At 45.5% G+C, this 26,513-nt stretch overlaps 1 protein-coding gene and 1 pseudogene across 1 annotated transcript in view; one reads left to right on the top strand and one right to left on the bottom strand.

The window, feature by feature from the left end:
* Window positions 1-26,513, bottom strand: part of Pnpla7 (patatin like domain 7, lysophospholipase) — an 85,472-nt gene that overhangs the window by 21,321 nt on the left and 37,638 nt on the right. Inside the window, exons 17-21 of the mRNA XM_085835116.1 lie at window positions 23,852-23,983; window positions 22,332-22,455; window positions 19,255-19,368; window positions 16,846-16,915; window positions 7,089-7,238 (exon numbers count right to left, since the gene is read on the bottom strand). Of these exons, the coding sequence (XP_085691242.1) occupies window positions 7,089-7,238; window positions 16,846-16,915; window positions 19,255-19,368; window positions 22,332-22,455; window positions 23,852-23,983 (590 nt within the window). The remainder of the gene's footprint in view (window positions 1-7,088; window positions 7,239-16,845; window positions 16,916-19,254; window positions 19,369-22,331; window positions 22,456-23,851; window positions 23,984-26,513) is intronic.
* On the top strand, window positions 5,307-5,407 carry LOC115030428 (U6 spliceosomal RNA; annotated as a pseudogene).

The following is a 26,513-nucleotide window of genomic DNA, read 5'->3' on the forward strand; positions in this document are numbered from 1 at the left end:
TGATACAGCTGTGTCTGAGTCACTTCTGCACTGTGTGGTACAGCTGTGTCTGAGTCACTTCTGCACTGTGTGATACAGCTGTGTCTGAGTCACTTCTGCACTGTGTGGTACAGCTGTGTCTGAGTCACTTCTGCACTGTGTGATACAGCTGTGTCTGAGTCACTTCTGCACTGTGTGATGCAGCTGTGTCTGAGTCACTTCTGCACCTGTGGTGATACAGCTGTGTCTGAGTCACTTCTGCACTGTGTGGTACAGCTGTGTCTGAGTCACTTCTGCACTGTGTGATGCAGCTGTGTCTGAGTCACTTCTGCACTGTGTGGTACAGCTGTGTCTGAGTCACTTCTGCACTGTGTGATACAGCTGTGTCTGAGTCACTTCTGCACTGTGTGGTACAGCTGTGTCTGAGTCACTTCTGCACTGTGTGATGCAGCTGTCTCTGAGTCACTTCTGCATCTGTGTGATAAAGCTGTGTCTGAGTCACTTCTGCACCTGTGTGATGCAGCTGTGTCTGAGTCACTTCTGCACTGTGTGATACAGCTGTGTCTGAGTCACTTTTGCACCTGTGTGGTACATCTGTGTCTGAGTCACTTCTGCACTGTGTGATGCAGCTGTGTCTGAGTCACTTCTGCACTGTGTGATACAGCTGTGTCTGAGTCACTTCTGCACTGTGTGGTACAGCTGTGTCTGAGTCACTTCTGCACTGTGTGATGCAGCTGTCTCTGAGTCACTTCTGCATCTGTGTGATAAAGCTGTGTCTGAGTCACTTCTGCACCTGTGTGATGCAGCTGTGTCTGAGTCACTTCTGCACTGTGTGATACAGCTGTGTCTGAGTCACTTTTGCACCTGTGTGGTACATCTGTGTCTGAGTCACTTCTGCACTGTGTGATGCAGCTGTGTCTGAGTCACTTCTGCACTGTGTGATACAGCTGTGTCTGAGTCACTTCTGCACTGTGTGGTACAGCTGTGTCTGAGTCACTTCTGCACTGTGTGATACAGCTGTGTCTGAGTCACTTCTGCACTGTGTGATACAGCTGTGTCTGAGTCACTTCTGCACCTGTGTGATGCAGCTGTGTCTGAGTCACTTCTGCACTGTGTGATACAGCTGTGTCTGAGTCACTTCTGTACCTGTGTGATGCAGCTGTGTCTGAGTCACTTCTGCACTGTGTGATACAGCTGTGTCTGAGTCACTTTTGCACCTGTGTGGTACATCTGTGTCTGAGTCACTTCTGCACTGTGTAATGCAGCTGTGTCTGAGTCACTTCTGCACTGTGTGATACAGCTGTGTCTGAGTCACTTCTGCACTGTGTGGTACAGCTGTGTCTGAGTCACTTCTGCACTGTGTGATACAGCTGTGTCTGAGTCACTTCTGCACTGTGTGGTACAGCTGTGTCTGAGTCACTTCTGCACTGTGTGATGCAGCTGTGTCTGAGTCACTTCTGCACTGTGTGATACAGCTGTGTCTGAGTCACTTCTGCACTGTGTGATACAGCTGTGTCTGAGTCACTTCTGCACTGTGTGATACAGCTGTGTCTGAGTCACTTCTGCACCTGTGGTGATACAGCTGTGTCTGAGTCACTTCTGCACTGTGTGATACAGCTGTGTCTGAGTCACTTCTGCACTGTGTGATACAGCTGTGTCTGAGTCACTTCTGCACTGTGTGGTACAGCTGTGTCTGAGTCACTTCTGCACTGTGTGATACAGCTGTGTCTGAGTCACTTCTGCACCTGTGTGATACAGCTGTGTCTGAGTCACTTCTGCACCTGTGTGATACAGCTGTGTCTGAGTCACTTTTGCACCTGTAAGTAGTTCCAGTAAAACTCACTGGTTCACCATGTTAGGCTTTGGTGGCCTTTAGTTTGTCATTGGTCCCATCTGGGTGGGGTGGCCAGCTACTTGTCATGTAACTCCAGGAGTAGGGTCACACACATCTGGTGTGTGAGTATTCTCTCTTGCTGCTTAGTGATGAGTTTGGTGATTCCAACCCAAAGATGTGACCCATGAAGTAAATAACTGGTAAATTATTCTTGCAGTCTATAAAAATTCCTGTTCTGTGAAAGACAGTATTGGGGCCTTGAGGAGATGGCTCAGTGGTTAAGAGCACTGGCTGCTCTTCCAGAGGACCACGGTTCAACTCCCAGGACTGGCATGACAGCTCACAACTATCTGCAATTCTAGTTCCAGGGAATCTGATAACCTTACACATGCAGGCAAAACACCAATGCACATAAAATAAAATTAAATAGATTTTAAAAAGAAGAAGAAAAAGAAAGATAGTTCAGGCTGGAGAGATGGCTCAGTAGTTAAGAGCACTTACTGCTCTTCCAGCGGTCCTGAGTTCAATTCCCATCAACCACATGGAGGTTCACAACTATCTGCAATGGGATCCAATGTCCTCTCCTGGTGTGTCTGGAGACAGTGACAGTATATTCATATACATAAAATAAATAATTCTTAAGAAAGAAAGAAAGAAAGAAAGAAAGAAAGAAAGAAAGAAAGAAAGAAAGGAGGAAGGAAGGAAGGAAAGAAGGAAGAGTGTTCAATGAATAAAATGACAAGATACTGATCAGGAAAAAATATTCACAAAAATAACTGCATAATAGAAAACTTATCTAAAATATATACAAAAGAGTCTTAATCTTCAACACTATGAAAACAACCAGGAAAGCCAGGGGAGATGGCTCAGTTGACAAAGTGCTTGCCATATAAAGCTGAGGACCAGAACTTAGATCCCTAGTGCCCATGAAGAAGTCCAGGCTGGCCTGCAACCTCAGCACTGGTGGGGCAGAAACAGGAGGACCCTGCTAACCAGCTATCCTAGTGAGTCAGTGACATACAGACGAGCAGAGCAGATGAAAATGTCTTGTATCACTTATCAAAGGGAAACATAATTAAAATGGGGCAGCACTGGTTATCATATATTTGCCATATGATCCAGGAATCATGTTCCTTGATGTTTACCCAAAGGAGCTGCCAACATGTTCATACAAAATCTGCACATGGAAGCCAACAGTCGTCACGGCCACGACCGGAAGCCACCAGCATTCCCCTCACGAGGTGGGTAAACTGCTGGCTAATTGAACAAAGGAAAGTTTTAAAAAAAAACAACTTTTGGGTGGAAGAGCTGACTCAGTGGTTAAGAGCACTGGCTGCTCTTCCAGAGGACCCAAGATCAATTCCCAGCACCTACATGGCAGCTCACAACTGTCCATTTGAGGAAATCTGATACCCTCACATACACATACACTCAGGCAAAATGACAATGCACATAAAATGCAAATAAATAATAAATAAATAGATCATTACAAAAATAAAAATTCTTTTAAAAAGTTATCAAGCTGGGCAGTAGTGGAACATGCCCAGAGGCAGGTGGATTTCTGAGTTCGAGGCCAGCCTGGTTTACAAAGTGAGTTCCAGGATAGCCAGGGCTATACAGAGAAACCCTGTCTTGAAAACAAAAACAAAAGCAAAACAAAGCACACAGGAAGTTATCAAATCACCTACCAAAAGACATAGAGGGAACTCAAATATAGAATCCCAACCATGTGTCACTCTGAAAAATAGCTACATTAGGGAAACAACAAAAGACCAGCGGCCACCAGGGAGAAGCGGTGCAGAGAGCAGAACTGTAAAAAGTACCTTCCATGATCCTGTAGTAGTGAGCACTCATTGTCACACATATCTGCCCACAGAACTACAACAGGAGTGAGCTCGCATGTGTACTCTGTACCCTGAGCAATTCAGACTTGACACAAGTCCCACTCTGCAGGGGGTGATGGTCGTGGGGTAGCTCTGCATGGAATGGAATGGCTGTGCAATCCAGGATTCTTCCCAATTTGCTTTGATTCTACTACTCTTCAAAAGCAAGGGTTTTTATTGTTTTTGTTGTTTTGTTTTGTTTTTGTAAGTCAAAGGTCTTTCTATGTAGCTGTGACTGGCCTACAACTCACTATGAGAATCAGGCTGGCCTCCCATTTGCAGCAATCCTCCTGTCTCTGCCTCCTAGGTGCTGGGATTACAGATAAGTGCTGCCATACCTGACTTTAAAAAGTGAGTCCCCTTCCCCTGTAGCCTCCACAGTAAGAAAATAAACAGCCCAATCAGACAATGAGAAAAAGAAGCTGGGTGGTGGTAGCGCACACCTTTGATTCTAGCACTCAGGAGGCAGGGATAGGTGGATCTCTGTGAGTTCAAGGCCAGCCTAGTCTACACAGTGATCTTCAGGCCAGCCAAGACAACATCGTGAGATCCTGTCTCAAAAAAATACAATACAATAAAAAATTAAATAAATACATAAAATTAGACCCTGCTATCACCATGCTTCTATCAGAATGGTTATAACTAAAATACTAGCCGGGCATGGTGGTGCACGCCTTTAATCCCAGCACTCGGAAGACAGAGGCAGGTGGATTTCTGAGTTCGAGGCCAGCCTGGTTTACAAAGTGAGTTCCAGGACAGTTGGAACACAGAGAAACCCTGTCTCGAACAAACAAACAAAAAACTAAAATACTAATGACACAGAATATTGGCAAAGATGTGAGGAAATGGGCCCTTCACATGTCACTAGTGGGAACACAAAATGGTCTAGATATTGTGGAGAAAGCCTAGTAGTTTCCTACTAGACTGAACATACTCTTAAGACTCCAGAAAAATGAAAATGTATATGAAAAAAGTCCATCTGTTGAGGCCTGCTCCCCCCTCCCCAGCATAGCTGTAGATATTCTGTTCCATGGCCCCCAGCTAGACTGTAACATGGCTGCCAGTCATTGACACAGAAAAATAACTTGACTCAGAGCAAGGTCATGCTGATCACATATCCTGTTATGTTCTGTAGGAGCTTTGTTAATCATAAGATGTTCCAAACCTACAAGCTTTACGTAAGACTTAACAAATTAAAGATCACTATGAACTGTTATGTCTAAAATGGTTTGCGTCAGAGCCAACCACCAGGTAACACTTTCAGCACCCTAGTATGAGCTCATTGTGGGTTTTACATTTTTAGCCTTTATAAGTGGGCCCTGGGAAGTATCACAGCTTTCAGCTCTTGAACCTGAGCTGTTGCCCCGGTGGATCAGTCTTGGGGTGTGCATTCAATAAGCCATCCCCTCTTAACTGAGATTGGTGTTCATGTGGTTTGTGGGGCAACTCCTAGACCCCAACACATCTACTACACAAATGACAACAGCAATTTAATTCACAATGTTCCCAAACTGGAAACCATCCAAGCACCCTTCAATAATGGGTGACTAAGTTAACTGAATCATGCCTTTAGTGGTGTGAATACACTCTATCAGTAAAGAAAGCAAGCCGTGCTTGCTCTGGCAATAGTACAAAGATTGAAATAGTACAAAGATTAGCATGGCCTCTGAACAAAGATGACATGCCAATGTGTGAAGGGCTCCATATTTGAAAAAGGAAATCTCATTTGGCCACATGCTATAATTCTATGTGTATAAATTTCTCAGATCAGAAGGATAGCAGTCAGTATCAAGGACAGCTGTTTAGATATCAGTGAGTAGGGAGTCAATAGAATGTGGCGGCTTCTAAGTGACAGCTGCAAGGTTTCTACAGCAATGAGAGTTGCAGCTTTGGTGTGGTCTTAGCTATGTCTGTGTCAAAGGAGGAGGCACATGTGCATTCACATACATACATGTATATATACATACACAAAAACAGCTAATGAATCTGGAGCTAGCCTTTACAGAATACAAAATATCACGTTGCTGGTCTTAGCCTCATATACAGTGTCATCAGAGGTGACACTGGGAAAGGCCATGGGGGCCTTTCCTCATTGATTGGCCGTTTCTTGTTATCTCACAATTGTCTCAAAATAAAGAAGTTTTCTCTATCGAGCAACCCAACATTGCGCTGGACTCTGCCTAAACTATCCAACCAGTGTCACTTCAAATGAACGGGACTTCCTATACACCTGTAGTATGTTTCAAGAATATCAAACAAGCCAGGCATAGGGGACGCATGCCTTTAATTCTAGGACTAAGGAAGCAGAGGCAGACTGATCTCTGTGAGTTCAAAGCCAGCCTGGTCTACATAGAGAATTCCAAAACAGCCAGAGCTACATGAAAAGACTGTGTCAAAAATGAAATGGAACAAAACCAACAAAATTTTAAACTATATATAATATATACTATACATTAAGTTTTTATTTTAAGAATACTCTATAAGCCGGGCGTGGTGGCACACGCCTTTAATCCCAACATTCTGGAGGCAGAGGCAGGTGGATTTCTGAGTTCAAGGCCAGCCCGGTCTACAAAGTGAGTTCCAGGACAGCCTGGGCTATACAGAGAAACCCTGTCTCAAAAAAACAAAAACAAAACAAAACAAAAAAAAAGAATAGTTTATAAATAATAGATACTGTATTATCTTTCAATTTCACAGATCTTTGGTTTGTATTATTTAATGTTTTATATATCAGTGTTCTCGACCTTCCTCATGCTGCAACCCTTTAATACAGTTCCTCATGTTGTAGTGACCCTAACCATAAAACTATTTTGTTGCTACCTCATAACTGTAATTTTCCTGCTGTTACAAATTGTAATGTAAATATCTGATAAGTAGGTTATCTTACATGTGATCCCCTAAAGGGGTTATGGCCCTCAGGTAACTAACTGCTGAACCATCCTGCCAGCCCTAGGCTCTAAAGTGTAATAGCTTCTTCCTGACGCAGGGTCCCTCTGGGCTTCATCCTAGGACTAATCTATATCAAGGGCTGGCCCACAGAGTGCTCTTGTTCTAAGCCTTGCCCCACCAGAGCTGCCTGGTCGCAGCCAAGGGCACTTTCCAGATGCTCAACAGCTCCATGGCCATGGCCTCTGACACCACTCCAGCAAACAGAGTGCTATAAACACAGTCCTGTAGCAGGAGACCCTCCTAACAAAGTCTCGGGTCCCCCTCTGAAGGATTCCTAGCACATTATGTACTACTAAATACTCTGTGTCCATGCAGGTCTCAGAGCCTCAAAATCCCTCACTTGTAGAGAGTTCCCTTTGAGTAGAGCCTCCCTGGCTCAAGATCCATTCTCAGGGTAGAGGGCTACTGGTGACTTTTACCTTCAGGACATGTCTGTGGCTTACCGATGGCACTGAGGGCATGTTGGAGCTCCAGAGCAAAGGCAGTTAGGGGCACATCCTCAGAAGCAGGCAGTGCTGCCACTGTGGACAGATTGCCAGGCGGGTTCCCCAAGTCCCATTTGCTGCTTGCTGTGTTAAATCCAAGCTGGTGACCTGTAGGCATAGAACCAGGAATCAACATGGAAGGCTGGGCCACCAGAACAGCTTCCAAGGTTCCAGATGAGGCAGGGTGCCACCCAAGTATGACCAGGGTCTGCTTTCAGTTTCCCAATGACTAAAGCAGTCCTGTGAGCAATACCAAAACTATGTTTACCCTTCAAAGCTTGGGAACTCAAGGAGCAAGAAAACCTGGAAAACATTCTGCCAGGTGAGAGCACCCCTCCCCCCCCATAGCCTCATTATGTAGCCTAGGCTGGCCTCAAATCCACCTGTGTTAATAGTATATATACTACTGTGTCGGGAAGGACTTGTTTCTCTTTATGGTTTTTTTGGTTTGTTTTTTTTTTTTAACCTAGAAATGGTAAGCTTAGAACAGCAACAAACACGCCTTTATTATCTATTATCCATGTGGGATTTGCAAACCCAAAGAAAGGTGAGAATCAATAAGGAAGGTCATTCTGGGGCTGGACAGGGCAGGTGTGCCCTGGCTGATACCAGAAGGAACACCTGGAGGAGAGACCAAAGCAGGCAGAGCCTCCGTGAGACCAGGACCGTCATGGGTCCCATAGTTCCTTACCTAGATAGATACCCAGGGTTCTTCTACCTGGGCTCTACTCAGCTGCAGGGGATGAGGCCACCCTTCTAACACAAGTGCAAGACCAAAGACATTTTTATTTTGCTACCCTTCAGCAAAAGATCCTGGTACAGGTTCTTCTCTTGTCATGTGTCCCTCCTGTTTCCATGAAGGTGACTAAGCAGATCTCACACCACCTGGTAGACTTATCCCCACTTGACCAGGGTTTCTTGTGGCATTGCCATGCTATGGGCTCCCTGGCCAACAATGTCCCACCCACAACTGACCTTCTGTTGTACTCTGACACACAAACACAGACCCATCTTCAGGTCTGAGCTGCCTGTCTCCCTTAAAGGCAGTTTCCAAATGGCTGGCTTCATCTCTGCTCCTCACCCCAGGAGCAGCTTCCAGAGACTGTCAGATACACGATTCCAAGAGGATGGACATGTGTCTGCACAGAGACTGACTTAAGTCAGGTGCAGAGGTCCAGGTGGAGCTCCAGGGCTATGTTCACTAAACTAGCAACTGGTGAAGCTGGGCCACGGCCAAGAGAGCCACCATGTTTCCAGATGACACAAGGTACAGGGCAGTAAGAGAGTTGAGGAAGGGTTTGCCATTTCAAGCAAACCTAAGAGCAGGGAGAGAGATGAGAAGCCACACTTCATGTCACATGCCTACTAGGTGGTGACAAGCAGAAACAAGTCTGCTTCTGCATCATACATATACCACACACACTACACACACTCCTGTATCATACATATACCACATACACTCCACACACACTCCTGCATCATACATATACCACACACACTACACACACACACACCCTGCATTATACATATACTACACACACCTTCCTACATTATACATATGCCACAACACACTACATATACCCTCCTACATCATACATATACCACACACACTACATACACTTCACATATATATATCATACACATCATATACATCACACACACACAACTCCCATACATATCACCTAGGTACCATGCATTCACCAAACATATAACACATACATGTACCTTATGTGTAACACACACACACACATACACCTCACATGTATACCTCATGTACACACATATATAAAAATAGTCCCTGCAGAATTGTTTAAAACAAGTTGAGAAGGCAAGGGTTACTAGAGCACACCTTTAATCACAGAACTTGGGAGGAAGAGACAGGAGGATCTTTGTGGATCTGGGGCCAGCTTGGTCTACATAATAAGCTCTAAGCACCCAGGGATACATAATGATACTGTCTCAAAAAATAAAACAGAACAAAAAACATAACAGCAATAACAACAACAAAAAATAAGTGGACCTTTAATCCCAGCAGATTAAAGGGAGGCAGAGGCAGGTGGATCTCTGAGTTCTAGGCCAGCCTGGTCTACAGAACAAGTTCTAGGAAAGCCAGGGCTACACAGAGAAACCCTCCCCTCTATTTCTGATGGGAGTGCAAAACTTGTACAGCTCCCTTGAAAATCAATATGGTAGTTTCTTAGAAAATTGGGTATTGATCTACCTTAAAACTCAGCAAGCTACACCAATTGAGAATATACCCAAAAGATACTCCTTCATACTAGAAGGACACTTGCTCAATTATGTTTATAGCAGCTTTATTCAAAGGAGCCAGAAACAGGAAACAACCTAGATGTCCCTAAACCAAAGAATGGATAAAGAAAATTTGGGGTATTACTCAGCTGCTAAAAAAAAGTAATATCACGAAATTTTCAGACAAATAGAAAAAACTAGAAAAAAAAAATCACCCTGAATGAGGTAACCTAGACCTAGAAAGACAAACATGGTATGTACTTACTGATAAGTGGATATTAGCTGTAAAGGATAACCATGCTTCAATCCACTGACACAGAGAAGCTAAGTAACAAGGAGGGCTCGAGGGTGGGGGTGAGACAGATAGGTCTCCCTGGGAAGGGAGACTGGAATAGAGAATGAAGGTGGGAGGTGGGATGGGGAGTAAGAGGTTGGAGGCCGGGATGGGAACAAGAGGGATCTGGAGAGAGGGAGAAGGGACTGGAGAAGACAACTGCATTGGGGACATCTCAGAGATGAGTTAGAAACTTAGTACAATGGAAACTCCCAGGAATGGACAAAGGTGACCTTAGCTCAGCCTCCTAGCAATGGGGGCTATGAAGCCTGAACGGGCCACCACCTGTAACCAGGCAACTCTCAGTGGAGGGATAGGGGTACCAACCCAATCATAAAACCTTTGACTTATAATTTGTCCTGCCTATGAGACGTGCTGGGGTAAAAACATGGTGCAGAACTTCTGGGAGTGTCCAGCCAATGACTAGTCCAGCTTGAGACCCAAGCCATGGGAGGGAGCCCAACCCGGACACTGCCTGGAGGGCCAGGATGCAGAGGCTGGATTACCCAGAGGCCCGGGATAGAAAGTGATTCTCAATGACACTCTGTTATACTCATAGATTGCTGCCTAGCCCAGCTGTCATCAGAGAGGCTTCGCCCAGCCACTGATGGGAACAGATGCAGGGACCCACAGCCAAACAGTAGGCAGAGCTCAGGGAATCTTGTACAAGAGGGGGAGGAAGGATTCTAGGAGCCAGAGGGATCAAGGAACTCCACAGAATCAATTAACCAGGGCTCACAGAGACTCAACCAACAAGCAGGGGGCCTACATGGGTTTAACCTAGGCCTCCTGCATATGTGTTACAATCGTGTAGCTTGGTTTTCTTGCAGAACTCCTGAGGGCGGGAGGAGGGGCGGTGGGAGGAGGGGCTGTCTGTCTCTTTTTGCCTGCACTTGAGACCTTTTCTTCATGCTGGGCTACCTCATCCAGTCTGACTTTAAGGGAGGTGCCTCATTGGCAGATTCATCTGGAATAACAAGAAACCTAGGATAGTAAAAACTCTTCTCAAGGATAAAAGAACCTCTGGTGGAATCACCATGCCTGACCTAAAGCTGTACTACAGAGCAATTGTGATTAAAAAAAAAAAACAAAACTGCATGGTACTGGTATAGCGACAGACAAGTAGACCAATGGAACAGAATTGAAGACCCAGAGATGAACCCACACACCTATGGTCACTTGATCTTTGACAAGGGAGCTAAAACCATCCAGTGGAAGAAAGACAGCATTTTCAACAAATGGTGCTGGCACAACTGGAGGTTATCATGTAGAAGAATGCAAATTGATCCATTCCTATCTCCTTGTACTAAGGTCAAATCTAAGTGAATTAAGGAACTCCACATAAAACCAGAGACACTGAAACTTATAGAGGAGAAAGTAGGGAAAAGATATGGGTACAGGGGAAAAATTCCTGAATAAACAGTAATAGCTTGTGCTGTAAGATCAAGAATCGAGCCGGGCGTGGTGGCACACGCCTTTAATCCCAGCACTCGGGAGGCAGAGGCAGGCGGATTTCTGAGTTCGAAGCCAGCCTGGTCTACAGAGTGAGTTCCAGGACAGCCGAGGCTACACAGAGAAACCCTGCCTCGAAAAACCAAAAAAAAAAAAAAAAAAGAATCGATAAATGGGACCTCATAAAGTCGCAAAGCTTCTGCAAGGCAAAAGACACCGTCAATAAGACAAAAAGACCACCAACAGATTGGGAAAGGATCTTTACCTATCCTAAATCAGATAGGGGACTAATATCCAAGATATATAAAGAACTCAAGAAGGTGGACTCCAGAAAATCAAATAACCCCATGAAAAAATGGGGCTCAGAGCTGAACAAAGAATTCTCACCTGAGGAATACTGAATGGCAGAGAAGCACCTGAAAAAATGTTCAACATCCTTAATCATCAGGGAAATGCAAATCAAAACAACCCTGAGATTCCACCTCACACCAGTCAGAATGGCTAAGATCAAAAATTCAGGTGACAGCAGATGCTGGAGAGGATGTGGAGAAAGAGGAACACTCCTCCATTGTTGGTGGGATTGCAAGCTTGTACATCCACTCTGGAAATCAGTCTGGTGGTTCCTCAGAAAATTGGACATAGTACTACCAGAGGATCACGCAATACCTCTCCTGGGCATATATCCAGAAGATGTCACAACCTGTAAGAAGGACACATTCTCCACTATGTTCATAGCAGCCTTATTTATAATAGCCAGAAGCTGGAAAGAACCCAGATGCCCCTCAACAGAGGAATGGATACAGAAAATGTGGTACATTTACACAATGGAGTACTACTCAGCTATTAAAAGGAATGAATTTATGAAATTCCTAGGCAAATGGATGGACTGGAGGGCATCATCCTGAGTGAGGTAACCCAATCACAAAGGAACTCACAAAATATGTACTCACTGATAAGTGGATATTACCCCAGAAACTTAGGATATCCAAGATATAAGATACAATTTGCTAAATGCATGAAACTCAAGAAGAACGAAGACCAAAGTGTGGACACTTTGCCCCTTCTTAGAATTGGGAACAAAATACCCATGGAAGGAGTTACAGAGACAAAGTTTGGAGCTGTGACAAAAGGATGGATCATCTAGAGACTGCCATATCCGGGGATCCATCTCATAATCAGCTTCCAAACGCTGACACCATTGCATACACTAGCAAGATTTTGCTGAAAGGACCCTGATATAGCTGTCTCTTGTGAGACAATGCTGGGGCCTAGCAAACACAGAAGTGGATGCTCACAGTCAGCTATTGGATGATTCACAGGGCTCCCAATGGAGGAGCTAGAGAAAGTACCCAAGGAGCTAAAGGGATCTGCAACCCTATAGGTGGAACAACATTCTGAACTAACCAGTACCCCAGAGCTCTTGACTCTAGCTGCATATGTATCAAAAGATGGTCTAGTCGGCCATCACTGGAAAGAGAGGCCCATTGGACTTGCAAACTTTATATGCCCCAGTACAAGGGAACGCCAGGGCCAAAAAGTGGGAGTGGGTGGGTAGGGGAGTTGGGGGGAGGGTAGGGGGGACTTTTGGGATAGCATTGGAAATGTAAATGAGGAAAACACCTAATTAAAAAAAATTTTTAAAAATTAAAAAATGAAAAAAAAATTTAAAAAATGGGAGGTGCCTCATCTAACTGCTACTTGATATGCCATGTTTGGTTAATAATTCATGGGAGACTTGCCCTTTTCTGAGGAAGAGTGGATGGAGGAGGTAGGAAGGAAGGGCAGGGAGAGAAGAGGGAAACTTCAATTGGGATGCAAAGTAAATAAATTAATAAAAAAAAGGAACAACCACCCAGGCGTGGTGGCGCACGCCTTTAATCCTAGAGGACAGCCAGGGCTACACAGAGAAACCCTGTCTCAAAAAACCAAAACCAAAACCAAAACCAAACCAAACCAAACAAAACAAAAAAACAACCACAAAAAAAGAAAGAAAGGAAGAAAGAAAGAAAGAAAGAAAGAAAGAAAGAAAGAAAGAAAGAAAAGAGAAAAAGAAAAAAGAAAAGAAACCCGAACAATAACAACAAAAACAAAATCAGCTGAGGAGAGATGTGTGGTAGTGTGGGAAATGGCTAAATGAATGACCCTCTTAGGTATCAAAAGATAAAACACATCTTTAAGCCTGGTGGTGGTGGTACACCCAGCCTGGTCTACAGAGTGAATTCTAAGGCAGCCAGGGCTACACAGAGGAACCTTGTCTCAAAAAAAAAAAAAAAGAAAGAAAAGAAAAAGAAAGATGGACCGTATTTTTTATTGGTGAGAAAAGCTATTGAATGAAATAGCTACAATTAATAGCTATAGTTTATTTATAGTTATTATAAAAAATAATTCTGTTATTAAATAAACATCTCAAACCTTCTAAAGCCAAAGTACCTGTATGTCTAAATAAACAGAAAAGCAGATAAACAGACAAGCCTGCTCAGCATGTCCTGACATTGTCATGGACTGGGCATGTGATCTCCCCGGACCAATGCCCTAAGCACTTGCTGCCTGGCGCCACCCCTGCTCACACACCCCTTAGCTCCAAAAGGTAGTTGTGGGAATGAAGCAAATGGCCGGCCTCTCATGGCTCTGGTAGAAAAGCCTACAATGGGCCCTCTGTGGTGCCTGATTCTTTAGAGCCCCCACAGAGGGACAGAACAAAGGAGTACAGCTAGCAACCATACTGGCTGACCAAACTACCATAGCCACAAAAACTAGGGCAGAACTTGAGCTGTGAATACACACATACTGAGAGCCACAGAAGATTTAAATAAAATATAATATTCAAAAATATATACTTGGGGCTGGTGAGATGGCTCAGTGGGTAAGAGCACCCGACTGCTCTTCCGAAGGTCCAGAGTTCAAATCCCAGCAACCACATGGTGGCTCACAACCATCCGTAACGAGATCTGGCGCCCTCTCCTGGAGTGTCTGAAGACAGCTACAGTGTACTTACATATAATAAATAAATAAATCAAAAAAAAAAAAAAGAAAGGCTATCTTTAAAAATATATATATATATATATATACTTATTTTATTTAATATATTAAGAAATCTGGCCAGGCAGTGGTGGCACACACCTTTAATCCCAATCCTTGGGAGGCAGAGGCAGGAGGATTTCTGAGTTCGAGGCCAGCCTGGTCTACAAAGTGAGTTCCAAGACAACCAAGGCTACACAGAGAAACTCTGTCTTGGAAAAAAAAAATTGGTATATACTAAATTACTAGGTACACCAAGAGCAGGGTATACAAAAAAAGAAAAAGGAAAAGAAACCCAAACAATAACAACAAAAGCAATATTGTTTGTTTGGAGACAGGAACATTTCCTGGCACAGAACATGTAGAACATTTTTTTTCTTGTGTAGTCTCTGGCTGTCTTGGAACTCCCTTAGTTAACCAGGTTGGCCTTGAACTATGCTTCCCGAGTGCAGAGTTTAAGGGGTGTGCCTCTAGAGCAAAGAATCTTCATTCGAATGAAAAAAGTCAGTCAGCAGACAACAACACAAAGGTCAGAGTTGTTTGCCAGGAACAATGAAATGTAGCTAGTTATAGCCAGCAAACAGGAAATCAGAAATCACTAATACTTCTACAACACACAGAAACAGAAAACCTCAACAAAACAAAGAAGCGCCAAAACACAACAACGAAATTTTTTGTGTGGAAGGGGATAGGAGATCCCTGGAGGAGGGGAGACACGGACAGCCAGGAGTCACGGATAGACAGATGGATTGGACAGGACAGGAGTGACAGCCGCATACACTGGCATGCATACACTGGCGTGTTGCAGCAGGGGATTCTGAGACTACACAGGGAGCCTGGGGGGGAAAGCGGCTAGTTCTAGGTCGGTCTGGTCTATACAATGAGTCTGAGGCCAGTCTGGGCTACCCAGCAAGATCTTGTCTCAAAATAATAACAATCAAAAAAAAAATGTTTTAAACCACTTTGTATGGGCTAAGAGGAGAATCGAGGTGGCAGAAAAGGACAGATGACATTGAGGACAGTGAAAATTCTATTTGAACATCATGGGGACAAGGAGATAAAATAGTGAACAGTGCCCCAGATTCCTTTAGGACCATAACAAAAGGGCCAACGTTTGTGACATTTTGTTTCCAGAAGAAAAGAAAGAATACACAGTTGAAAGATGGACTAACAATTCCCCCAATTTGCTAAAAGATACAAAGCTACAGAATAAAGCAAAACGAACCCTAAGCCATGAAGCCTCTGAAGAGTAAAGATGCGGATGATGAAAGGCAGCCATGCTGCTGTGGAGTGACATGGGGCTGAAATCGTGCTGCCAGAGCGTGTTGGAGTTCTGACATTTTCACATTTTGGAACATTTCCAGACTACTGTTCCTAAATTCAGAACTTCTGAGTCCTGGACAACACTCAAGAAGTTTCCGGTTCTTAAAAGCAAATCTTTGGTTCTAAGGCGTGTAGAAGTGATGGCTAAAGCACATCTCAAGGGCTGTGCAGATGTAGGGCTGGAAAGATGGCTCAGAGGTTAAGGGCACTTGCTGCTCTTTCAGAGGTCCGGAGTTCAGTTCTCAGCAACCACATGGTGGCTCATGACCATCTATGCCCTCTTCTGGCATGCAGCTGTACATGCAGGCAGTATGCTGTTTATATAATAAATAAATCTTTACCAAAAAACAAAAACAACCCCCCCCCCTATATATCAGGTAAGACTCAAATGGCCAGGTGTCCTGAGAGTAGAGAGTTAACCGGCATGTTCACCTGTGAATCTGTCCTTTCAGCAAACACTCAGATCAGTACACCAGTCTCAGATGTAAATATGCAGAGGAACAGGCCACAAATGAGCTAGCCTTGAGAACTAGTGGAATAGACAAAAGATAAGCAGAACAGGTGGGGAGGACCACAGGCACGGACAAATATAAACCATTATCCCAGGTAGTGAAGAGACAGCCATGGGCAAAGTGCGCACAGAACAGTAAGAGCAATATCAGAGCTCTCACATCTGTGGGATTCAGGGAAAGAAGGCAGTGCTGGAACACAGAGTGACCAGTGGCTCCCAAATTATGGACATCTTAGAGCTAGAAGAAAACATACAAGCTGGGGTAGAGTGTTAGTTCCTGATACCCACAGTTCGCTCCCCGTTTTTTCACATGCGGCATGTGACAGACAACAGCAGCCCCGACTGTACCACTCTTCCAGAGGCCTCATCCTCTGTTTCCTCTTTCTTTTTTTTAAGATTTATTTATTTATTATATGTAAATACACTATAGCTGTCTTCAGACATTCCAGAAGAGGTCGCCAGATCTCGTTGCGGATGGTTGTGAGCCACCATGTGGTTGCTGGGATTTGAACTCTGGACCTTCGGAAGAGCAGTCGGGTGCTCTTACCCACTGAGCCATCTCACCAGCCCCGTTTCCTCTTTCTAAATGCCAGGTAGATAGGTCACAGCTCTCTGCTGTGCTGCCCGTGTTGAGACATAGCTTGGCAAAATATGCTGACACTGTTAAAGATCTAAGCCCTCCTTACTCAGAGTTGTGCTTGGTGAGACTTTCCCAGATGTTCTCAGGAATCATGCAGCACAGTATCCCACAATGCTCTGCAAGGGGAAGGGTGGGGCAGTGCATTCGTGGGACTGAGGAAGAGCTCCAAGACAGAGCTGAGACTCACCTGTTGCAGATCCCTGCTGGAGACTGCCTAAGATCTTCTCGCCCAAGAGATGAATCAGTCGGGTTACAACCTTGGGAAAGAAGGGAAGAGGAGAATCCTAAACCACACGTTTAAACGGTGAAATGCTGGGACTGGGAAATGTCACAGAGTGTTAAACAGCACACTGGGTTTGCTTTTTCAAACCTGTCAGTGACTGGAAATAAACACGGGCTGCGGATGACAAGGGCCCATACGATCTCCTGGTTTCCAGATGAAACTGTATGGCCAACAACGCAAACACAGAGACATGGGCCCCTAGACACGCCTATGGGGATTGTCATGATCACACTAAGTGTGAAAAGACCCATCTCAGTTGTGAACTGGACCTGGGTTCTGTAAGTGGAAAAGGGAGATGAGCCACACCATGTGTGTATTTGCTGCTCCCTGCTCTTGATTATGAATATAATGTGACAAATGCTTCCTCTAGCTCCTGTCACTATGATTTCCCTACTATGACAGACGGGAATGTGAGGCTGAGAGCAAAAGAGAACACTTTTATTACAACAAAAGGAGAAGAAATTAAGTCACCAGGGAAAAGAAGCTTGCCTGGGGGAGAGCGGAATAATGTGCTTGGTTGGGGGTGGGGGTGGGGTACAGAGTGGAAACACAAAAGATGCAGAGCACACACTCTGTGGCCCTGAGCCTCACACTCCAGGTAGCAAATGACCTAAGGGGCCCTCCCATCTATAACCCCAGGCATGGCAAAGACAGCCTGACAGCCACCTGAGAGGACAGTTCATCTCAGATAGGGACACCTGCTGTGTTTTATGTCAGTTAGGTGCCACCAGGGCCACTCTAGCTAGCTAAGTTAGGGCTGCTTATTTGGCCTAAGGTGGTAGGGGTCAGAGCCCACGTTAGATCTAAATGAAACTGTACAGATTTTCAGATATAAAACAAAAACTAGTCTGAGCAGAGAAGTCTAAAAGTAAGTCAGATAAGGAAACTGTCACCCACCTCAGCAGTCCTAGTTCATAAACAGCCCCTTGGGACCACTCAGAGAATTCTATTATAAGCATCTGAATGTTTCTCTAGAGGCCAAGAGCCAACACACATACACACACACACACACACACACACACACACACCTATAATCAGCAAAGCAGGAAACACGCTTTTCATACTAGCAGTGGGAGATTGAGTTATGAGGAATTTTGAGGCCAGCCTGGGAACTTAGCAACACCCTGTCTTAAAATACAAATGGAAAAGCGCTGGGGATGCAGCTTAATGGTGTGGCCCTTACATGGTACATGCCAGGCCCTGAGCTTAATCTCTAGGACTACAGATAAACAAGTAAAATTGGCACATCTAAAAACAAACAAGCCAGGCATGGTGGCGCTCGCCTTTAATCCCAGCACTCTGGAGGCAGAGGCAGGGGGATTTCTGAGTTTGAGGCCAGCCTGGTCTACAGAGTGAGTTCCAGGACAGCCAGGGCTACACAGAGAAACCCTGTCTCAGAAAAGACTGAGAGCAGGATGCTGAGGGGGTTTTAGTCCAGAGTATAGGGCAGTCCCTCTTCTCTCTGATAGACTTGTTGCTCACAGGCAGGGAGGACAACCAGAAAAGGCAGCTCAGTACCTCAGTACTCCTCCTCTGCCAATCCCGGCTGCTACCAAAGCTCTCTTCAAGTTACTGTCCTAAGCAGTAGGTGGAGTGTAGCCAATTCCTCCTACAGAAAGCCTTCCATCTCGGAGGGAAGCTCTGTAAGACAGGATATTCTGAAGCAGGGTTCCTCTATTCTGCTGGATGTTCCTCAAGCTCTGGCAATAAACTATGTCAAGGCTTCCGGGCATCCCTAACCTACCACATACACCAGGTCTCTTCTTTACATAAGTGCATGTAAGCAGTAAAGGCTGCTGACAGATACCCTCAGACCAGCAAAGCAGCCTGAAAGAAGCTCAGGTCATTCGCTCTATCTGGAAAGTCTGTGTAACCTGTTGAGCTGCCTGCGGGCTGTGCAGTTGCTCCAGGTTCCCAGGTCTGTGAGCTGTAACCCAGGCTTGGGTAGGCCTCCGTGATGCATGCATCTTTGAGTCGTTTCTGTACCTGTAAGTAGCCCCTCGCCATATTCCTGAGGAATCCCAACAGAAATCACTGGCTTATCAAGTAGCACTTTTGCAGTGTCCTTACTTCCTCTGTTGTTACCAGTTCTGTATTTGAGGTAAGTCTGGTTTTTGCTCATGTGTCCTCAGAAATAGTCATACAATAGTGGTAAAAGAGTCCCCATCTGAGAGTACGACTAGTGTGCCACTTTTACAACCTTCCACCTACCTATTCCAGTGTGTGTCTTTGCCTACTTGTCTAAATTCTCACATGGGTCAGAAGTGCAGCTAGAAGTTTCACCTCACCTGTGCACCTGTGCAGCAGCCTCACCTGTGGGTACCTGCGCTTGATAGACGTCAGAGCTCCTGCTGGCAGCTTAGCCAGTTCTGAGTCCCGGACAGCATGCACTGTGGTTGCTCTGGCCTGGTGGGTTAGTGTCTCCACCTAAGGAAGAAAAGACAAATCCAGGGGTCTCAAAGACCAGCCAAGGGCCAGGAGGGCCAGGCTGAGGATGTCTGGAGTCCAGCCATGGCATGTGCAGGTCAGGTGAATACAAGCTGTCTTAGCGTCTCTACTGCTGTGATAAATCACAAAGGCCACAAGTACCTTGAGCTTACTTCATCTTATACTTCTAGGTCACAGTCCATCACTGAGGGAATTCAGAGCAGGAACTCAAACATGACAAAAGTATGGAGGAAAAGCTAAAGCAGAGGCCATGGAGAGATGCTATTTACTGGCTTGCTCTGCTTGGCTTTCTTAAACTACCCACAGAGAATTGGGCCCTCTAACAGTCATTGGTTAATGACTGGTGAGTCATTAACCAAGAAAATGCCCACAATCTGGTGGGGGGAATTTTCTCAACAGAGGTTCCCTCTTCTAAAATGATTCTAGCTTGTGTCAATCTGACATAGAAGTAGCCAGAACAGCAGCCTGTAGGAGCTGTATGGTTAGAAATCAAGAAAAGGAACAAAATGACCTAAGCAAGCCTTTGTTCTGCACGAAGCTGGTAGGCTCTCACATGTATCTGCTGTCCAAACCCCTGGGATGCTCTAGAAGCCACAGATACCCCTAGCAACCCTGATAGTTCTCAGACACAGGCTAGGGGTCTCAGGGAACTGAATACTCCTTCAGATACAAATGCCTCTAAAGAAGGCGCACCATCCACGAGGGGCTCCCTCAGAGCCTAAAGGAGCCTGGAGCATGGAGGCACCTACTTCAGCATCTGGCCAGCTATGCAAACTTCTAAGTAAGAGCTGGTGACTGGATTCACAGGCTGCACACAGCATAGCTACCCTAAGGCCAGGCACTCCCAAAGTGACATGGAAGACCCACTATGAAGCAGAGCTCAGGGGAGGCATGATGGGAGCAACCCTAGAACAGAGGCTGCAGCAGGAGGAAAGCAGCCATTAGCACACACACTTGGCAACATCAGAAGGCTTCCCTACGACCCTGTTATCAGACAGCAAAAAGACTTTAAACTGTCTAAAATTCAAGACTTCTTTAAAAGCAGCAGAACGAGGTCCTGGGTAGGAAAGCAGGCTGAGCAAGCCATGAGGGTCAGTCAATATGCAGTGCTTCTCCATGCCTCTGCTGCAGTGCCTGCTCCGGCTGTCCTCAGTGATGGACTGCTGCCTAGAAGCCTAAGTGAAGGAATCCCTTTCCTCCACAGGTTGCCCTTGATCAGGGTGATTTACTACAGCAATAGAAACCTAACTAAGGGGGGGCAGGGGGGGGGGAGGTACACACGACCTTCTCACGACCCTTTCTCAAAGAAGAAGCAGGGTGTAGGGGGTGGGGGGCTATGGTGGCAGACTGAGCAGGATGTGGTGGGGTAACAAGAACCACTCAGATTTTAGGGGGTGGCAAAGTAAAGAATACAGTCTTTCAGGTAATGTTTGTTTGCTTGTAAACTACAGTTAGTTTTTAAAAAGACTTGGGCTTGGGCTAGACAGACGCCTCCATGGCGAGGAGCACAGGATGCAGCAGGAGGTCCAGGACAGCCAAAGACACACGGTGAGACGGACAAGCCAGACAATGGTAGCACACACCTTTAATCCTAGCACTCAGGAGGCAGAGGCAGGCTGATCTCTGTGAGTTCAAGGCCAGCCTGGTCTATAGAGTGAGAATCAGGATATCCAGGGCTACACAGAGAAATCCTTGGAACCTCTTGGAAAACAAAAACAAAAAACAACCCCACCAATCCCTCCCCCCAAAGTCTAAAAGCAAGCAGACAAACAAAACAAGAGTTTTGGCTGCCCTTCCAAAGGAACAAAGTTCAATTCCCAGTACCCGAAAAATGGCTCACACTTATCTATAGAGTGATCTATAACTCAAGTTCCAAAGGATCTGATGTCCTCTTTTCTTTTTTTGTTTTTCTTTATAGTCTAGGCTGACCTAGAAGTCACAGAGATGCACCTGCCTCAGCCTTCAGAGTGTTGGGGCTAAAAGAATGTGCCCCCACTGTAACTTCTGAAGCCCTCTTTTGGCATCTCTGAGCATGCAGACATACTCATAGGTAACAGTCATGCACATTAAGAAAACAAAAAACAGGGGCTGGTGAGATGGCTCAGTGGGTAAGAGCACCCGACTGCTCTTCCGAAGGTCCAGAGTTCAAATCCCAGCAACCACATGGTGGCTCACAACCATCCGTAACGAGATCTGGCGCCCTCTTCTGGAGTATCTGAAGACAGCTACAGTGTACTTACATATAATAAATAAATCTTTAAAAATAATAATAATAATAAAACAAATCAAAAAGCCCAACAAACATTATCTATCTATCTATCCATCCATCCATCCATCCATCCAGATAGATACAGATATACAGTAGTTGTTCTAATACATAGAGGTTTACTGTTTTTGAGGAAGCTGATGCAAAAGGATCAGCGTAAGTACAAGGCCAGCTCAAGTCTATTGGTGAGTTCTAAGCCCACCTGGGTTAGGTAAGGCTCTGTCTCAAGGGGAAAAAACCAACCAACTAACCAACCGACTGACCAGCTGAAGCCAGAGGTGCAGACTGGAATTTACTGTCCTCATCCGGCTCTACAAGCCCAACACTGAGACGTCCTGGAGCTGGTCACTAACAGGTCAGGACAGAGGAAGCCGCCTACATAGGCAGCATGGGGAAGCTAGGGGAAGCTGCGAGTTACCTTCAATCAAGTTCTTTGGATATTATCCACCAGGGCTTCAGCACTGCCTGGGTGCAAATGAGCAGCTAGAAACCAGGGACCAGAATTGTGGCTTGCCCAGAAGGCTAAGATGGGGCCCCAGACAAAGGCAGAGCCAGCAGGGAGGGGTGGGGGAAAGCTAGGCTCCTGCAGTCACTCAGGCTTTCTCCTCCTCTTCAGATAACTAGACAGGCAGGTTGCAGAGTATCATGGAAGGCAAAGAGGGTATCTGGCACCTACCACACCAACCAGGTCTCCTCGGCCATATTCCCCTGCCAGGCGTTTTTTCCCATCATCTTTTCGGATGACAGAACGCAGCCTGCCACTGAGGACGATGTATGTGCAGTCAGACTTGTCTCCTTGCCTGCAGAGACACAAAGGAGCTCAGCTCAGCAGCCTATGTTGCTCACAGGACCAGCTCCATGACAGCTGACCACACCCCAGGATGTAACCAGTGAAAAGTGTAGACTTCTCAGGGATGCTTTGGTTTGCAAAGCAGTTACTGTGCTGGGCAGATGTGGTGGTACACACTCTAATTCCTGTACTTGGAAGATAGAGGCCAGCCTGGCCTACACAGTGGATTCTTGACTAGCCAAGCCTAGTGAGACCCTGTCTCAAATAAGTAAGTAAGTAAGTAAATAAATAAATAAATAAATAATATAAAGTGCAATTTACTTCTTACTTTAGAATATTTGTGCTTACACATATGGGTTTACTACTACTTCAAATAAGTATTTTAACTTTTCCTTAGCTTATTATTTTGTTTGCTTTTTGTTTTGTTTTGTTTTTCGAGACAAGGTTTCACTGTATAGCCCTGGCTGTCCTGGAACTCACTTTGTAGACTAGGCTGGCCTCGAACTCAGAAATCCGCCTGCCCCTGCCTCCCGAGTGCTGGGATTAAAGGCGTACACCACATTGACAGCTATAACCCAGGCCTCTCTGTGACCTGAGCAGAGGTAAGGCCAGCAAGGCATCCCAGATAGGGTCAGAGGAAAAGACCTGAGAACAGTTACCACAGTAGTTCCTTAGAAAAGCCACTTCATGGGCCGGGCGTGGTGGCGCACACCTTTAATCCCAGCACTCGGGAGGCAGAGGCAGGTGGATTTCTGAGTTCGAGGCCAGCCTGGTCTACAAAGTGAGTGCCAGGACAGCCAGGGCTACACAGAGAAACCCTGTCTCGAAAAACCAAAAAAAAAAAAAAAAAAAAAAAAAAAAAAAAAGAAAAGCCACTTCAGGGAGGGTATAGGGGATTTTCAGAGGGGAAACCAGAAAGGGGGAATAACATTAGAAATGTAAATAAAGAAAATACCTAATAAAAAAGAAGAAAGAAAGAAAGAAAGAAAGAAAGAAAGAAAGACAGAGAGAGAGAAAGAGAGAGAGAAAGAAAGAAAGAGAGAGAGAAAAGCCACTTCAGACAGCTCTCAGATCTTCTGATAGGATGATGTGGTCCATGTGTATGCACATGCAAAGTGGTCTGCTAAAAGTGTGTTTGTGCCTGTGTATACATGCATAGAACCCAGGATGATGTCAAACAATGTTTCCATGAGTACCAGGAGTGGGAAGTGGATAAGGAACTCACCCTCTTCGTTGTACAACCTTTGTAGGCATGGGTCTGGTATACTAGCAATACCACATTATCCATCAACAGGGACGAGCAGTGATGGGACACCCCTCAGGCCTCTGTACACTGTTCACCCTTGGGCCTTTATACACTGTCTACCTGTGGCTTTCTCTGTACACTATACATCTGTGAGTCTCACCTGTATATGGCACGTCCAGCCTCTACTTCCATCCAGTCTAGAGCAAAATCAATCTGCCGTACAAAGGATGACATCCTCTTCACAACTGTGTGTGCCACGCCCAGGACAACATCCGGCCGTTTCCTCATGATCCTGTCATGTAATCTGAAGTCATTTCCATTGCCATGAGGCCTCCTCTCACCTCCCATCTTTCATCCATCCTTACTAGATCTACCCCTCACAAGATGAATCGTAACACGTGAGAGCAGCAGAGCTTTCCACCTCACCTACCACAGGACTCTTGATTGTTTACTTTGAAGGAAGAAGACACTGAGGGCTGAGACAAGCTGCTGCCTAGGCAGCCATCTGCTCTCAGCTGCACAGGAAAATGGGGACAGAAGACCACCCACATGACTGTCCACTTCATGAAGGCCCCTTGAGCACAGGACATCCCTAAGTTCCAGGTTTGGGGAGCAGGGGCGTAGACTCATGAGTGTAACAGGCAGTACAATGAGTTGTGCAGTGCGGGAAGGGTCGTTTGTATCTGTGTATATGCACAGGGGCTTTGAACCTGGATGCATGGAATCTACCTGGGTGGGCGTAGAATGCTGAGGGTTCTGACCGAGAATATTGTCACCTCTCTGGTGACTGTGTGAACCGACTATGGAAGGCAGGGCAACAGTAAGGATATCATAGCGGCTCCAGGGTCAGGGGTCAGGACCCCATAGATACATATAGCTCATGGGTTATTTATATGCACTGGACAGGAAAGAATCAAGGCAGAAGGACTCCAGGCCTAGGCCCAGTAACAGAAGATGGAACTGCCAGTCTATTAGAAATAGGGAAACGAAGCATTGCCACATGCATTAGATAATGTTCCTGTCATCTAGTGCGCCTTCACCACCCCAGGGCAGTAAGGCAGATACGAGATGATGTCAGCTTCAGAGAGGCCAATGATATAATTTTATCCCCAAGATTGGATAAGAGTCCCCATGACATTTGCTGGATCATGTCTGTAAAGTAAGAAATACCTTTATGCACATACAACCACATGCATGCACACAAGGACATTCAAAGGCATGTACACCCAGAGAATAGGAAACATAGAGATACGTATGGGCAAGGACATGTAATACATGCACACACAGATGAAAACACACAAACAAGGTCACACAAATAAAAAAAAAACATTAACAAACATGTACATATATAAGCAAGGCTATCCATGTGTGTGCATACATACAGATGTGGACATAGACAAGGATATATAGACAGATATAGACACAAAGGCTCACAGAGAAACATGAAGAAGGACATGAGGAGAAAGTTGAACATGGATACACAGACAGTAACATATAAGCGCACATTTCCTGTGAAATGAGGTTCAGACATGTGGATAAGGACATGTACTGAGCACGAAGAAGACTTGCAGGAGCACAGACAAACGAATATGCACGGGCCAGGGAGGAGCAGGCTGTGACAAGGTCAGAGGAGTGAAGAGAAAATAGCAAGGCTATGGGGTCCTGGCAACCATAGCAACGAGGTGATTCCTGTCCACCCTCCTGATGAGCCTTCTTGAGCTTTGCCTTGGTACAGATGGACAGGACAGGGGCTGGGGACAACAGATTGAGAGCATGCTCTGTATCTCTGAGAAGATCCATGCAGCTAAGAGGAAGGCAAATTCAACTTCATCCTGGGGACCCATGGTGGTAGAGGGGCCAAGGCACAGTTCTACCTCTTTGATATGTCTGCCATCTGTGAAATGAGGTTCTCACCCTCAGCATACTGAAAATACCAAAGGGCACAGCATCAGGGAACCAGGCCAGAGGCATTCAGGCAAATTCTAGGAGAGGGAGGCTACATCTGGAGGAGGTCTTCGCTTCCCTGGTCCCTACTATTGTTTTGAAAGCACCTTGGTTGAAACAATTTTTAAGCTGTATGCTTCAGTGACCTCTGGGCCCTGACCTCCTCTATCTGAGCATCTACCCAACTTTCAGGCAGGAGAGCTACAAGGTCATAGCAGACATCAGGCATGGATGAAGACGAGGCCTTCTAGCAATGTGGATACAAAGGTGGATACTGGCTAGCACAGATGAATGTGAGGGGAGGTTGTGCAACTAAACTCAGAGAAATTGTAGACCCTGATGGACAACCCTCCTCCCCAAAGCAAGGAACAAATTAAGACAAATTTTAATCTTACACTCTGGGACTCACAGTTCACAGGTCTGGCTGTGTCACCTGCTTCTCTAAGGCCTGTCCACTAACAGACAAGATCATATTCTGCACAAAAGATTGGTGGAACACAGCAGAAAACACAGAGATGCAGAGCAATATGCTTACAAATTTACACAGGACAGGGTAGAAGTAGTTCAGTAAGAAAAGGCAGTTAAGGTGAGACCCTTTCCATACTCATTACAAAAACAACTAGTACAACCGAAACAGGAGACTGAGACACAAGAATCTCTTCAACTCACAAGTCCAAGTACAGAATGAGAGTGTTCTCTCTCTCTCTCTCTCTCTCTCTCTCTCTCTCTCTCTCTCTCTCCTCTCTCTCTCTCTCTCTCTCTCCCTCTCTCTCTCTCTCTCTCTCTCCCTCCCTCCCTCTCCCCCTCCTTATCTCTCTCCTTGAGACATGGGCTGCTCTTTTAAAAAGCCAACTTAGATAAATGTAACTAGGGTACCA

This window comes from Mus caroli, unplaced genomic scaffold, assembly GCF_978045245.1.
Source record: "Mus caroli unplaced genomic scaffold, Mus_caroli_1 scaffold_2, whole genome shotgun sequence".
Lineage (NCBI taxonomy): Eukaryota > Metazoa > Chordata > Mammalia > Rodentia > Muridae > Mus > Mus caroli.